The following is a 16,131-nucleotide window of genomic DNA, read 5'->3' on the forward strand; positions in this document are numbered from 1 at the left end:
TGTTGTTAACCAAGCTCCAGGTCCGTATTCTTTTTATCTGAATTCTCAGAGTTTTTATCATGTGTAGTCTTTATTCACTTTAACATTTCAGTCACTACTAGATTCAATTGGTTTCAGTCAGAGTGTGTATAATGCCACTAACTGTTTTAATCACACCCTCGACCTTGTGCTGACATATGGCATTGAAATTGAAGATTTAATAGTATTTCCGCAGAATCCTTTATTATCAGACCAATCCTCAATAACTTTTGAATTCCTACTACCTGACTATATGAAATTAGATAAAAGCTTCTACACTAGATGCCTATCTGACAGTGCTATAGCCATATTTAAGGAAGATATTCCAACAGCATTTAACTCAATGACATGCCTTAACAGGATTCTTATGTTAACTTTAGTCCCTCCCTACGGCCTTGCTACGGGCGACTTTAGACTCTGTTGCTCCGCTCAAAAAGAAGATGATTAAGCAAAGAAAAGTAGCACCATGGTATAACTCCCAAACTCGCAAATTAAAACAAACCTAGTGAAAACTTGAAAGTAAATGACATTCCACCAAACTGGAAGAATCTCATTTAGATTGGCAAGACAGTCTGAAAACATATAGGAAGGCCCTAAGAAAGGCCAGATCAGACTATTACTCATCACTAATAGAAGAAAATAAGAACAACCCAAGGTTTCTTTTCAGCACTGTAGCCAGGCTGACAGATAGCCACAGCTCTACTGAGCCATCTATTCCTCTAGCTCTGAGTGTTGACAACTTTATGAGATTCTTTAATGATAAAATTAAAACAATTAGAGATAAAATTCATCACCTCTTGCCCTCAACTTCTAACGGTTCACCCTTAAACACAGGACCGCTAGAAAGAACGACAAGAGCTGACATATACTTAGACTGCTTTTATCCTATAGACCTGCAACAATTAGACCTGCACCCAGTGTAATTGACTTTGTATACCTACGCATGTATCATTCCTATTTTGCACCCGACGCACAGCTGACTTTTCCCTCCACAGACTCACGTGTGCGCCCATTTATGTATTAAGAGCGTGTGCCTAGCAAATCCACAATTATAATAGCAATCCATCATGGAACAAGCGTGCCTGCTTTTAAAGGGAATGTGAGATAACGCTCTCATAGGTTAATTGCCGATTACGCCCAAACCACACCTATGAGTAATGTAGCTACTTCAGACCAACCCATTTTAGATTTGCGTTGGGTGCAAGAGTCATTTATCTCACCGGTATAATAGCAACAGCGCCCGAGATCCGCCCACAAAGCTAATTGTGTTTGGCATTTGATTTAAAATAGGGCCCTTAATGTTAAAAGTCTCTTCAGCTAAGCCATCTACCTGTCTCTTAGACCCCATCCCAACAAGGCTACTTAAAGAAGCGTTACCCATGGTTAACACTTCATTATTAGATATGATAATTATGTCTTTATTAACAGGTTATGTACCGCAGTCATTTAAAGTAGCAGTGATAAAACCTCTTCTGAAAAAAACCACCCTCGATCCTGAGGTCTTAGCCAACTATAGACCTATATCTAACCTTCCCTTTCTCTCCAAGATCCTTGAGAAGGTAGTCGCTAATCAGTTATGTGATTTTCTACATAGGAATAGTTTATTTGAGGACTTTCAGTCAGGATTTAGAAAGCATCATAGCACAGAGACGGCACTGGTGAAAATTACTAACGACCTTCTAACTGCTTCAGACAAAGGACTTGTCTCCGTACTTGTCTTACTAGATCTTAGTGCTGCATTCAACACTGTTTTGTTATAAATAAGCTGTTAAAAGTAAGAAGTTAATTTGCCTCAAGTCTTAATGAGTTCTCTATTTACGGTGCTGTCACTTTAAGACTCTCAGATGGTAACCGCTATGTCGCATGAGCCGTAGTTAGGAAGGAAATGAACACATACAAACACATACAAACAAACGGTTCAGTGATTTATGGTTGTAGTGTAGCAAACCAACTGCAGTTACATTTGCCTACATTTAGGCCTAGAGTAGCATCGTTGGTATGAATTCATTCACTGTTTTTAAATAATTACATAGGTTCATAGATCATTAGTTTGATGTCAGTGTTATTTTGTGTTAAGTTTATATTAGAAATGTCCGTAATCGCTGGCGTTGGTGCTGTGACTAACGTTACATGGTTGCTAGGCAACTATAAGTCATAGGACAGGCTACACTCGAATGAATGAGTATGAATGAACGTAATATTGTTGTTGTAATATTATTATGTAAAAATGTCTTTGTACAGCATAATCACACTCACTGTCAGTTTAATAGTCATGAATTATATGGTGTAATGGTAGAAAGGAAATATTTGAATTGATGAAATTATCTTAACATAGGCTATATTGTATGTTAAAAGCTAGCATATAATTAATTAGTCTGTCTTTGCATGTTACGGTTTCACACTTTCCTTGCAACGTCATTAAACCTGGGGATGTGGGAATGACTGTCTTCAGAGTTTTGATGTTAGGAGAGAGTTTATCTGGCTGTCAGTGTATAGAGCAATACCGAAGATGGCAAAGACACTATTGACCATACCATCCTGTTACAGAGATTGGAACATTTAGTTGGCGTTAAAGGAATCGCACTAAGCTGGTGTAAGTCCTATTTCTCTGATCGATCTCAGTTTGTCAATGTTAACGATGAATCCTCCAGGCATGCTTAAGTAAGCCATGGTGTTCCACAAGGCTCAGTGCTTGGACCAATTCTATTCTCCTTATATATGCTTCCTCTAGGCAATATTATTAGGAAACACTCAATTAACTTTCACTGTTATGCGGATGACACCCAATTATACCTATCAATGAAGCCAGACGAAACCAGTCAGTTAGTTAAACTTCAAGCATGCGTTAAAGATATAAAATCATGGATGACCTACAATTTTCTGATGTTAAACTCAGAAAAAACTGAAGTTATTGTGCTGGGCCCTAAAAACCTCCAAACCTTATTATCTAAACTCTGGATGGTATTGCCCTGGCCTCCAGCACTACTGTCAGAAATCTAGGAGTTATTTTTGATCAGGAGATATCCTTTAACGCCCACTTAAAACAAACCTCTAGAAAAGCCTTTGTTCACCTTCGTAACATTGCCAAAATTAGGCACATTCTGTCTCAAAATTATGCTGAAAAACTAGTCCATGCATTTGTTACTTCCAGGGTGGACTACTGTAATTCCTTACTATCAGGTTGCTCAAATAAGTCCCTTAAGACTCTCTAGCTGATCCAGAATGCTGCAGCGCGTGTTCTGACAAGAACTAAGAAAATAGATCATATTTCTCCTGTATTAGCTTCTCTGCATTGGTTTCTTGTAAAATCCAGGATTGAATTTAAAATCCTTCTCCTGACCTACAAAGCTCTAAATGGTCAAGCACCATCATATCTTGAAGAGCTCATAGTACCTTATTGCCCCACTAGAGCACTGCGCTACTTGTGGTTCCTAGAGTCTCAAAAAGTAGAATGGGAGCCAGAGCCTTCAGCTATCATGCTCCTCTCCTGTGGAACCAGCTCCCAGTCTGGGTCCGGGGGGCAGACACCGTCACCACATTTAAGAGTAAACTTAAAACTCTCCTCTTTGATAAAGCTTATAGGTAGGGAGTGAGGAGTTGCATCGTTCGCCTAGACTGGTGGGGGAGGGTGTATAGCAGCAGACATGGCACCCCTTCTCTTCTCTGCTTCTCTTCATAGTCGTCAGATTCATCTACCAACCCTTATAGAACTGGCTCAGGTTTGCCTTGCACCAGCTCTTAATCACGCTGTTATAGTTTTAGACTGCCGGGGGACTTCCTTCCTTTGACACACTGAGCTCCTCTCTCCTCTCTCTTTCCATCTGTGTGCATACATGTCGCAGAAATGCTTGTTACTAACCTAGCTCTGGGGAGCTTATTCCCCGGAGCCCTTATGTTTTTTGTTGCCCAGCAGTTTTCCGTGGATTAGGGTGGCACCTAACTCATGTTTGAAGCTGTCGCCATGGTCCTGCTCCATGCACTGCAATGCCCTGCTACGCCCTGCAGTGCCCTGCTACACCATGAACTACTACAACTACTATTTCTAGTCATAGTTCCATTATCTTTATTGTGACTATTATTACCACTGTTCATCACACCACCGAGTTTTTCCTTGCCACTGTCACACTAAATGCTTGCTCTTGGGGGAATTACTGGAATTTTTGGGTCTTTATAAATTATAGAGTGTGGTCTAGATCTACTCTAGATAACTCTTGTTATGATTTGATACTATCAATAAAATTGAATTGAATTGAATGATGCATAGACAGATTGGTTGAGCAGTTGAATTTCGCAGGACCCAAGAAAGCACAGTGTTGAGTGTGAAGTTGTTTGGATGAGCAATACCGGAGGCCGAAGCAATCAGCCCGTTCTGAACAGACACGTTTTCAACGGGCACTGCACAAGTGAGAATAAATTCATGACAAACTAAAAAGTAAGGATGTTAAGGTTGTGGTTGTGATGGACTTGCGGTCCATCTGAGTTTCACGCCAGAGAGTTTGTAGTGATCCTCTACCATAAAACTGTTGTAGCTAAATACTAAAGGCTGACCTAAAAATACTGTTATTATGATAATATAATGGCAAAACTTCAGTTCAGTTGTCTGCAAAATATGTTTTAGGTGGCACCCTAAATGGTCTACGGGTTAAGGGGCCGACCATGAAGTCCTCGGCCCTCATTTCCTGACATCACTTTCTGTAAACAAATCTATGAAGGCAGCTTAGAAAGTAGCTTTAGGAAGAGTGACCTCAGGTCAATCCTATAAAGATAGTCACAACAACCCATATATTCACTCAGGTGCTAAGATTCAGATGTATTCATGGTTAGCAATGTGTTTGAAATAACTCCTAGGAAGTAATCCTTTTAAAATCACAGCCAAACGTTCAGTCTTAGTGCCACCTTGGGACATGATGTGCAGAGGAAGTTAAGGGTGTGTTTATGTTTTTGATGGACACGTTGAACCCAAAGGAAAATTATTAAAATCAAACACACTTTCCTCAACGAGTCAGAGCCTCATCAGTGTTCTGACGAGAAGACAGGAGAGTGGAACAGGACGCTTTAGGCTTTCCACAGGAACCTTCATAGTGTTGTGATCAATAGACATTAGCTTTATTTCTTTTGTTTTAATGTTTGATGAAATCTTTATCGCTCTGAGACGTATGTTCATTAAGTGTCAGTTGTGTGTTCTACTGCAGGTAATTCTGTGTGATTTATGTAATTTAGTTAAGAATTACCTCAACAATGTACTATATATGACCATACTGCATTCTGTCTCTACTATTATATGGACTATGGCCTGTCTAATTTCTCTGAACTCTATGCACTTTATTTGCTAATGCACTTTAACAATGGACTAACATGATCATACTGCATTCTGTCTCTACTATTATATGGACTATGGCCTGTCTGATTTCTCAGAACTCTATGCACTTTATTTTCTGATGCACTTTAATAATGGACTAACATGATCATACTGCATTCTGCGCTTTATGTTTTTTTAAGCACTGCTATAAAGAAAAAGCACTTTTAATGATTGCACCTCTGGTTAGATGTTAAACTGCATTTCGTTGTACTGGTTGTCCTTACCTGTGCAATGACTATAAAGTTGAATCTAATCTAATCTAATTACAAAGAAAGACAAATGTCAGAGGCCAAGAACTCTTTTGTTTATTTTACAACTTTTTACTGAAGTTTATTGTAACATGCTGTTATCCTGTGAGTCTAAAGTTATTATCACTATCTCTGATGCCTGAAAAGTTACCTGTTGGGAGGGTTTTGATAAACTTTCCTTTTACAGAACTGCACTGTTTTGGATGGAGAACGTAACAATGGTAACTCCTCTCACACAGCCTATCGTGTTCGAGCTGGAGGGCTTCTATGTACCACCAGGCTACGGCGCCTTCTTCTTCTTCCTGGCTCTGCTTAACTACATGGTCATGCTGTTTGGGAATTGCGTGGTTCTGTGCGTCATTGTCATTGACAAGAACCTGCACAGACCCATGTTCGTAATGGTTTGTAACCTGGTAGTTTGTGATCTGTTGGGGGCCACAGCGGTGCTGCCACGCCTCATGTTACACTTCTTGACGGGCCAGAAGAAAATCGCCTACATCCCAGCCATCGCCCAGGCCTTCTCTGTGCACACGTACGGCGTCGCGGCGCAGACTATTCTGGGAGTGATGGCCTATGACAGGTAATGAAACTCATCCTCACATCCAGAGTGTTAATCACTGATTCAAGTCTTTTTCTGTCATGCTTAAATGGTACAGAGTGACTCAGATGACTTATCTAAAACAATTCTTTATTGTTTCACAGTTGTAATTTTACAGATTTCTGCTGTTAACTGTTATGTCAGGCTGATGTTATTTGGTGTTGTTTTGTTACTAGGGCTACATTTCTGTTATTAATGGGTAATAAAATCTTCTGCATGTCACCCCCTTGTTCTCCTACAAAGTTTTCAGTCTGTATCTTGGGATAAGAAAGGTCTTAGTTTCTTAAAAAAGTTCCCTTCTAGACTCTTTTAAATACTTTCATTCATAAGTTGAATCTTTTTTACTAACTAATGCCTTAATGTTTATTATCCTTTGCACAAAATTCACAAAATAGTAGGTTTGCCATGTAAAATCATCCTCCAGCAGCCTGGCCAACTTTTTGTGGACTTGACTGCAGCCATAAAGTGTAACTGGGTTTATGTGTTTGTATGTGAGTGAAGCCTAAAGAAGAGCAACATCAGGATATTTCTAATGCATACAGAATCAGATTCAAACATATTGAGATGCTAAGATCTTGTAAAAATATATCTTTAACTTGAATAAAGCTGCGGATGGTTTTACATCTTTAACAGTGCTCTCACTCTGCAGGTATATTGCTGTGTGTGAACCACTCAGGTATCACACCATCATGACATCGGCTCGGCTGCACTCCTGTTGCGCCCTGGCCTGGTTCATCGCTCTGCTGTTAATTGGTGTGCTCTTCTCCTGGCACGTTGATACCCCGCTGTGTGGCAATACCATCCAACACATCTACTGCAGCAACCGTGCTATCCTAAGCCTGGCCTGCAGTCCCACCCCTGTAAACAACATTTATGGTCAGTGCCTTTGTTTATAATTAAGTACATTGCCAGAATAACCCTGACAAGCCAAACATGTCATGGATATCTGGCATGCCAGGCTTATCCTGGCAATGTGCTTTGTCCCTCCCTTGTTACTATGTCTGTGTCAAAATCCCTTCGCAAGGGGAAACAAGAACAACCTCCAAGCTAACATGCTAACGTTAAACGCTAAAAATGTCAAGTTTTGACGAAAATTTGAACTATGCAAGAAGGCAGGCCTGCTTAGTTCTTTCAGTGAATGATTGTAAAGATTTACATAAAGTATGTTTACGACATTTACTATCTAACTGGGACGTTTTATCAAAACAAGTCCTTAACCGATATTTTGCAGAGCCACTGTCAAGACAATTGTGATTGTTTTAAAGAAATGCAAGGTCTGGCAATGTGAGACTAAAGTAATGCAACAGACATTCAGTATGTTATGGAACATTGTCCCTTATCCACAGCTCTTATCAGCAGGGGTTCAGCATATTCAGCACTGAAGGGCAAAATGTGACAGATTTATGATAGACTGAGGTGGAAGGTTTAAATGATACCTAATGATGGTTTAAATGATTCCTTATGTTTCTCTAGGTCTCTCCATGTCCTGGTTTGTGAGTACAAGCATCTTCCTCGTCATTGCTTTTTCCTACTGTAGAATCCTGCATGCTTCTGTAAAACGAGGCAGAGCTGACAGCACCATCCGAAGTAAGGCCTTTCAGACGTGCGCATCGCACCTTGTTGTGTATGTGCTCTACGAAATAGCTTCAATGGTCATAATTGTGAGTCAAAGATTCCCTTCTATCTCGCAAAATATCAAGAAGTTCTTCAGTATCCTTTTCATCGTCATCCCACCAGTCATTAACCCCATTATCTATGGATTGGTCAGTAAAGAATTGCGTGCAAGCATCATCAAGCATTTAACCTATATCCAAGTCAGAAAATGAGAGGGGGTTAACTTCTTTAGCTCATTGTATTCCTGATAATTCACTTAACTGTAGAACACTTTGAAAATCTGTTTTACCTGTTGTAAAGTTTTCAATAACACTGTACATCTCAGTATGAAAGATTATTTAGGTTTGCGGCATACTTGTGGCTTAGTGGTCAATAGCCTGGTTGACACCAGAGCCTTCTCAGTTGTAACTGAGAGTGGGTCTGGGCAAGCTTCATTCTCAGCCCATTTCCAAAGGGGCGTCACCAATGGATGTGTCACTCAAATGCCTCTAGGCGCAATTGGATAGTCCTTCAACCAATCAGACTAATGACCCGGGTGATGTAGCAGTGACAGCGGCATCAGTGGGTGGCTGTCATGTTGAATGTAAACAAAAAGCTGCTTGCTGTCACTGCTCTATCGTCATCGTGTAAAGCCCGCCTCAATGGTTGTGATTGGTGCCTCGATTTGGAAAAATTAGAAATGGGCTTGAATGGTTACATAATATTCTGGTTTTTGCCCTTATTCTGAAAAAAGATGATATTCCGACTAAGCTGTTTACATGGCTGATGAAAGTGAATATTCCACTAATATTCCCGTTCACATGTAGCTGTGCAAAATACACTGGTGGTGGACTTGTTTGACCCTGCGAACACAGACTCCCTCTTTTATTCCTTCAACTACCTTCTGAAAAGATCGGCGTTGTGATGTTTGCACATATCCAAAAACCTGTTGATATCGAAGTCTTTCATAAAGGTTAAAAGTAGGTGTGTTTGTGTGTTGGGCATGCATCTCTACTACTTGTCCTGCAAACTGTTGGCTGGTTGGTTTGTGTACAGAAACCATAGCAACGCACAGATCTGACCGTAAGCCATAAACATGCAAGGGGCCTTAAACTGCTGTAAAAATCCCAATTGAGACGCATATTCTGAATGTGCTGTATAGATGCCCAAAGAATGTCTATAAAACCCGAAAAATACCGGAATATCCCACGTCTTAATCGGAAAATGCTTAATTCGGAAAAAGGTCTTATTCAACCTGAATATGCTGTTTACATGACCTGTATCAACTTCGGAATATTGTCATGTTTTGAATAATACTAGCATATTTTCCTCCATCGAGGCAATCCAGGGCAAGCAATGCTTGATTAAGGCTGCACATACAGTAGCTGTAAATACTGTACATATCTGTCTATATGGTCCATAATGAATATCCATATTTATTGTTTTTCTTATAATATATTCTGTTAATACACTGCATATATTTATATTATTCTTACTACTATTATATATTTACATCTACTACATTGCACATATCTGTACATGTTGTTCATAAATTGTTCATATTACATAGGATATTTATTCTGCTCTTATAAGGTAACTGCTAATACACTGCACATATTTATATTTAATTTATTTTACTCTAAACCACCTTCTGTAAACCAACTGTATACTACTGTCTACACTGCACTATATTTCTTGTCCTGGCTATGCACCTCCTGTCTATACTTTGTATATCGCATTGCACTTTTCTGCTCTTTTTGCACTTCTGGTTGGATGCAAACTGCATTTCGTTCTCTTTGTACTTGTACTCTGCACAATGACAATAACATTGGATCTAATGTTGAATCTAATCTAATATTTTGTGCATGTAAACATACTCAGTGACTATGTTTACATGCACATATTCAGTTTTTTGTCATTCTGAAAAAGTCAATATTCTCACTTAAGCTGTTTACATGGCTAATGAAAGTGAATATTCCACTAATATTTCCGTATGCATGAATATGATTTTTAATTTTTTTAATTTAAATTTTTCCAGCGGTGGAGGACTTGTCTACGGCAGGGATCTTCAACATGGGGTCTGGGGCCCCTAGGGGGTCCTCAGAGACAGTGCAGGGGGGCCTCCAAATTATTGTTAATTTCTGAAAGTTTTTTCAAACATTAAAAAGTCTTAACATGAATCCAATATATTATTAGAAAACATAAATGCCCACTGCCTACTGGCCTATAGGTAAGGTAGTTACTAAGGCCATCCACAGATCCAGGTAATACTAAGGATTCATTAAAACATGATGTATAAAAGCATGCCAACAATTATTGGGCTATTTTAATAGCTTAGTATCCTATGCAAAAAAGGTATAAAGGCTTTAGGCGATCCTACACATTATTGTAGGCCCAGTTTATTATGCAAGTTCATTTTATACAAAAATGTAGTAGGAGGTTCCTGCTCTCTCTTTTAGTTCAGCGGTCCTTGGCTTTAAAAAGGTTGAAGACCCCTGGTCTACGGGTTAAGGGACCAACCATGAACCACAAAGTCCTCGGCCTTCTTTTCCTGGCATCGCTTTCTGTAAAAAAAAAAAATAAAAATCTATGAAGGCAGCTCAACAAGTAGCTTTAGGAAGAGTGACCTCAGGTCAATACTATAAAAGATAGTCACACCATATTCACTCAGGTGGTCAGATTCAGATTTATGCATGTGTCCAAGTGTAGCTCCTATCTAAACTAATATACCAGCAAATGTTTCCACTGATAGTAATGGACCAGCACCAACGTAGATAATTAAATACAACACTTTATTTAAGAACTAGTTAAAAGAAAAGATAAAAACAGTTCTCTGGATTTAAAAGATAATAAAACAAAGTCCGATGTCAGTCCGAACTTCCGCCACAATGTCCACGTCCATGCGTCATAGTCCATCCCATACGCAGCCCACGAGAGGGGCGGCCGATTCCGTCGGGGGGTAGGCTGGGCTTCTCTTCCCCTAACTCCGCGTTGCGATACCCACACTGGAGGCACTGGGAGGGATAAAGACAGATCTTAGTCAAGTATACACAAAAAGGACAGTTCTTCTCCGCACGCCCGAAGTGGATAGCTAGAGGACTTTCCTTTACTTATCTGTACACAGGTGTTGAATCCGTTATTCAGGTGGCTGCATCCCTCCTGCTGCTTCGGCCTCTGTCGATGTGTCCCGATCTGCACCCCCACTCGTTCGCCGCACTTCCTTCACAGTCAGTCCGTTTCTGCTCCGTGTTACTGCCTCCTCATCCGTGTTCCTTCCACTTGTGGCCATCCCAGCAAACATTGGTCCGACGGCAACGCCGTGTCCCTGGCCAAAAATAGTCGCGGTAGGACGGCATAAATCGGTAAAAAGATGTTACACAGAACATTTCCTAAAAATGCATTCAGATACATTTGTACATGTCAACAGTTCTGTGGGGTTGCATGTATAATTGTTATTTTGACTTTTAACTACATGTACTTCAACATATACCATGTTGTGAATCAGTTGTAAGTGGATGTCCACTAGGTGACGTCCTTTAGACGTGCATTTATAGTCCATCATGACCCTCTATGAAATCAATTGTGATAAAGCTGCGCTAAACCCTTGCATGGTTAATACTGCAATAATTAATTTAATTCGACAAGTTTTTAAAAGGTTGTGAAGACGTCCACTGACGTCCTTTACACGTCTATAGCCAAGGCTGTGATTGTCGTCCATTGATGTCTTTTACACGTCTAGTCAAGCAAAACAGAAAAAGAAACAGGAATTATCTTTATGAAATACACGATTTGTATACAAAGTACATTTACTTTATCTTGTTTAAATAAATTATAATTACACAGTGCCCAGTGTGGTTAAGTGATTGCAAAGCCACTGCATTTTAGTCATTATTTCAACCTGTTTTACCTGATGTATTTTTTTTTTTTTTAAATGAATGTATGCATACATGTAAAACATAAATATATCCGGTCACCATTTATGTCTGAGTTGGATGTAATCATTGACATATATAAAATGTAATTGCCATTGACAGGGAAGCTGCTGCCAAGCTGTAGTATCAAAATATCTCGCGATATTACAAAATCCTGTGATAGGATGGATTATCTCGCGAGATGTTAACGCATTCTCCCCATAGACTCCAGAACCAGAACCCGTAGAAGCCCGAGTTTGGCTAAAATTAGCTAGCTAGCAAACGTTAGTAGGCTAAAAGTTACTTTGAACTTATACAACGGTATACCATAGTATAAAGTATGTTTAATGATACAGTCAAAGTTGTGAAAGTGTGTTTTAACATTGCATGCCATTGCTACGCTGCACTGTACTGTTAATCGTGATTTTTTTTTACCTTATTTGGTTATTTTTTCTAAGATGAAGTAATCCTACATTTTTTTCATAGAATGGGTTAGGGTTATATATATATATATATCTTTTTCTAACTTTTCATTCATGATACTGGTGCAAAATCTTGTTTCATTTATTTTTTTAATTTAGTTATAGGACCATAAAAACATTTTGAAAATAATTGAATGTAATTTCTTTCCTACGGTTTGTTTTGTTTATTATTATTATTATTATTATTATTATTATTATTATTATTATTATTATTATTATTATTATATTCTCTTCCCTCAGATGCTGTGAAGAGGTGGAGCCCAAATTCAACTGAATCAGAAATTGATGCGGCTATGGCGGAACACTTGAAACATGCTCCAGGAAGAGCTTGGGGTGGGGTTATAACAAATAACTTTTCTGATGCAAAAGATGTTGCAAAAAGATATCTGCAAAAAGATGCTACACAAAGGGAGATATTTGTGACAGTGTTATTGAACTGAACTAAATTAACGGAATTGAGCTAAAACTGAATTTGTTTTGCAATGAACACGTTTTTCCTGTTTCCCGGGTTAATCTGTATTGTTTAAACCGTAAAATAAATAAATGTGATTTGGGATTTTGTAGCTTTTTAGTTGTAATTGTAATTTATTTATTTGAACAGGGACAGTGCACAAAGAACATTAATAGATGTCTTGTGCCAGGTTGTAGCGAATTGCTAATTTACGCCCGTAGTCCCTGGGCAGGTAGTTCATCCCGTTAGCTTTATGATCATTTGTAATGAACTACTAAAATGAAAATAAGATAACACTTTATTTTACAGTGTCCTTGTTACATGTAGTTATTGTAATAACTATAAATTATGCATAATTACAAGCAACAAACCTTAACCCTATATTCAGATGCATTTAATTATATTAATAAGAACTTAAATGTATAAGTAAAGTGTTGTTTGATCTACACGTGATTATAACGTGTTCTAGACGTTCAGGTATGACTGGACCGATTTTGGACCTTTTTAGAAACTTTGTCAAGTTTAGATGTGTAAACGTCAAGATCGGCGTTCACGATTTAACACAATGGGTGTATGATTATTTTATATGCAGGCTTATATATAGCCTACACTTATGCAGAAACACACCTTATAAACATCCAGAAGAAGACTAATGTCCAGGGATGCGCAGAAAAGACGTGGAATTCACGGCCAAGTGACGTCAAAGACGTCGGTTCAACTTTTATTTTGGAACTATTTTTCAACCATGACGTCATTAAACGTCATTAAACGTCATTAAACGTCCAAATGTTTGCTGGGATGTTACTGTCCTGCCATTCCAGTCCCTCTCGCTCCGTGGTGGGGGTGGCGCGGGACTATCCCTCGCTGTCGGACCGTCTTTCCCTTTCCTGGTTTCCGTTCCGCTGTCGACCACATGTCTCACTGCCTAGCATCCTCCTGCACGCCCGTAGAGCGTCAGCACAGGCCTCGCAGATCTCGACCGTCCTCTCGTCCAGCCTCACCTCCGGTCCTGTCCTTGGCCCTCTCTGCCACCAGTCCCACGCCACCTCAGACCCACATTTCACCACTCCTGCCTTGCTGCTCGCTTCCTCTCTCCTCCACCGCTTCTCGTGTTCCTTCTTCCTTTTTTGAGTCTGTTTCCTGTTGTCTCTTTTCACTACCCCGGTCTCTCGGCCACACCTGTATTCCATCAATTCATCATTAGTTTTCCCGCACCTGTATTCACTCAGCCCATCAGTCCAGGCCGTGCTGCGGCAAAGTCAAAGGGAGGGGGCGTGGTCTTACCATGGTGAACAGTTAATTCATAATAAAACCGAGTTACACATGCAGTAGATTATAAAAACACGGGCACAGCAAACAGGATTTAAATAGACATGCAAACGCTAAAAATCCTTAAAACACACATGCAATTAATAAATAAAACCACACTGGCACAGCAATTCACATGCAACAATAAAATCAGTGGCACACAGGGATATTCTTACATATTAAAATTCTTCACTTTTGACATATGGTTAGCAATGTGTTTGAAATAATTCCTAGGAAGTAGTCATTTTAAAATCACAGCCAAACATTCAGTGTTCGTGCCACCTTGTGACATGATGTGCAGAGGAATTTAAGGGTGTGTTTATGTTTTTGATGGACTCGTAGAACCCAAAGGAAAATTATTAAAATCAAACACACTCTCCTCGACGAGTCAGAGCCTCATCAGTGCTCTGACGAGAAGACAGGAGAGTGGAACAGGACGCTTTAGGCTTTCCACAAGAACCTTCATAGTGTTGTGATCAATACACATTAGCTTTATTTCTTTTGTTTTAATGTTTGATGAAATCTTTATCGCTCTGAGACGTCTGTTCATTAAGTGTCAGTTGTGTGTTCTACTGCAGGTAATAATGTGTGATTTATGTAATTTAGTTAAGAATTACCTCAACAATGCACTATATATGACCATACTGCATTCTGTCTCTACTATTATATGGACTATGGACTGTCTGATTTCTCTGAACTCTATGCACTTTATTTGATAATGCACTTTAATAATGGACTAACATGATCATACTGCATTCTGTGCTTTATGTTTTTTTAAGCACTGCTATAAAGAAAAAGCACTTTTAATGATTGCACCTCTGGTTAGATGTTAAACTGCATTTCGTTGTACTGGTTGTCCTTACCTGTGCAATGACTATAAAGTTGAATCTAATCTAATCTAATTACAAAGAAAGACAAATGTCAGAGGCCAGGAACTCTTTTGTTTATTTTACAACTTTTTACTGAAGATTATTGTAACGTGTTGTTATACTGTGAGTCTAAATTTATTATCACTATCTCTGATGCCTGAAAAGTTACCTGTTGGGAGGGTTTTGATAAACTTTCCTTTTACAGAACTGCACTGTTTTGGATGGAGAACGTAACAATGGTAACTCCTCTCACACAGCCTATCGTGTTCGAGCTGGAGGGCTTCTATGTACCACCAGGCTACGGCGCCTTCTTCTTCTTCCTGGCTCTGCTTAACTACATGGTCATGCTGTTGGGGAATTGCGTGGTTCTGTGCGTCATTGTCATTGACAAGAACCTGCACAGACCCATGTTCGTAATGGTTTGTAACCTGGTAGTTTGTGATCTGTTGGGGGCCACAGCGGTGCTGCCACGCCTCATGTTACACTTCTTGACGGGCCAGAAGAAAATCGCCTACATCCCAGCCATCGCCCAGGCCTTCTCTGTGCACACGTACGGCGTCGCAGCGCAGACTATTCTGGGAGTGATGGCCTATGACAGGTAATGAAACTCATCCTCACATCCAGAGTGTTAATCACTGATTCAAGTCTTTTTCTGTCATGCTTAAATGGTACAGACTGACTCAGATGACTTATCTAAAACAATTCTTTAGTGTTTCAAAGTTGTCATTTTACAGATTTCTGCTGTTAACTGTTATGTCAGGCTGATGTTATTTGGTGTTGTTTTGTTACTAGGGCTACATTTCTGTTATTAATGGGTAATCAAATCTTCTGCATGTCACCCCCTTGTTCTCCTACAAAGTTTTCAGTCTGTATCTTGGGATAAGAAAGGTCTTAGTTTCTTAAAAAAGTTCCCTTCTAGACTCTTTTAAATACTTTCATTCATAAGTTGAATCTTTTGTCCTAAATATTGTCTTAATGTTTATTATCCTTTGCACAAAATGCACAAAATAGTAGATTTGTCATGTAAAATCATCCTCCAGCAGCCTGGCCAACTTTTTGTGGACTTGACTGCAGCCATAAAGTGTAATTGGGTTTATGTGTTTGTATGTGAGCAAAGCCTAAAGAAGAGCAACATCAGGATATTTCTAATGCATACAGAATCAGATTCAAACATATTGAGATGCTAAGATCTTGTAAAAATATATCTTTAACTGGAATGAAGCTAAGGATGGCTTTACATATTTAACAGTGCTCTCTCTCTGCAGGTATATTGCTGTGTGTGAACCACTCAGGT

The 16,131-nt window shown here is 39.3% G+C and overlaps 1 protein-coding gene across 1 annotated transcript; it reads left to right on the top strand.

The window, feature by feature from the left end:
* The first annotated feature begins 5,843 nt into the window (after nucleotides 1-5,843).
* On the top strand, nucleotides 5,844-8,049 carry LOC120544270 (olfactory receptor 2K2-like). Its single transcript, XM_039777911.1, has 3 exons — nucleotides 5,844-6,205; nucleotides 6,873-7,099; nucleotides 7,697-8,049. The coding sequence occupies exons 1-3, from the start codon at nucleotides 5,844-5,846 to the stop codon at nucleotides 8,047-8,049; spliced, it is 942 nt and encodes a 313-aa protein (XP_039633845.1).
* Nucleotides 8,050-16,131: the final 8,082 nt, after the last annotated feature.

The sequence above is a fragment of the Perca fluviatilis genome, chromosome 16 (assembly GCF_010015445.1).
Source record: "Perca fluviatilis chromosome 16, GENO_Pfluv_1.0, whole genome shotgun sequence".
In the NCBI taxonomy this organism is placed as follows: domain Eukaryota; kingdom Metazoa; phylum Chordata; class Actinopteri; order Perciformes; family Percidae; genus Perca; species Perca fluviatilis.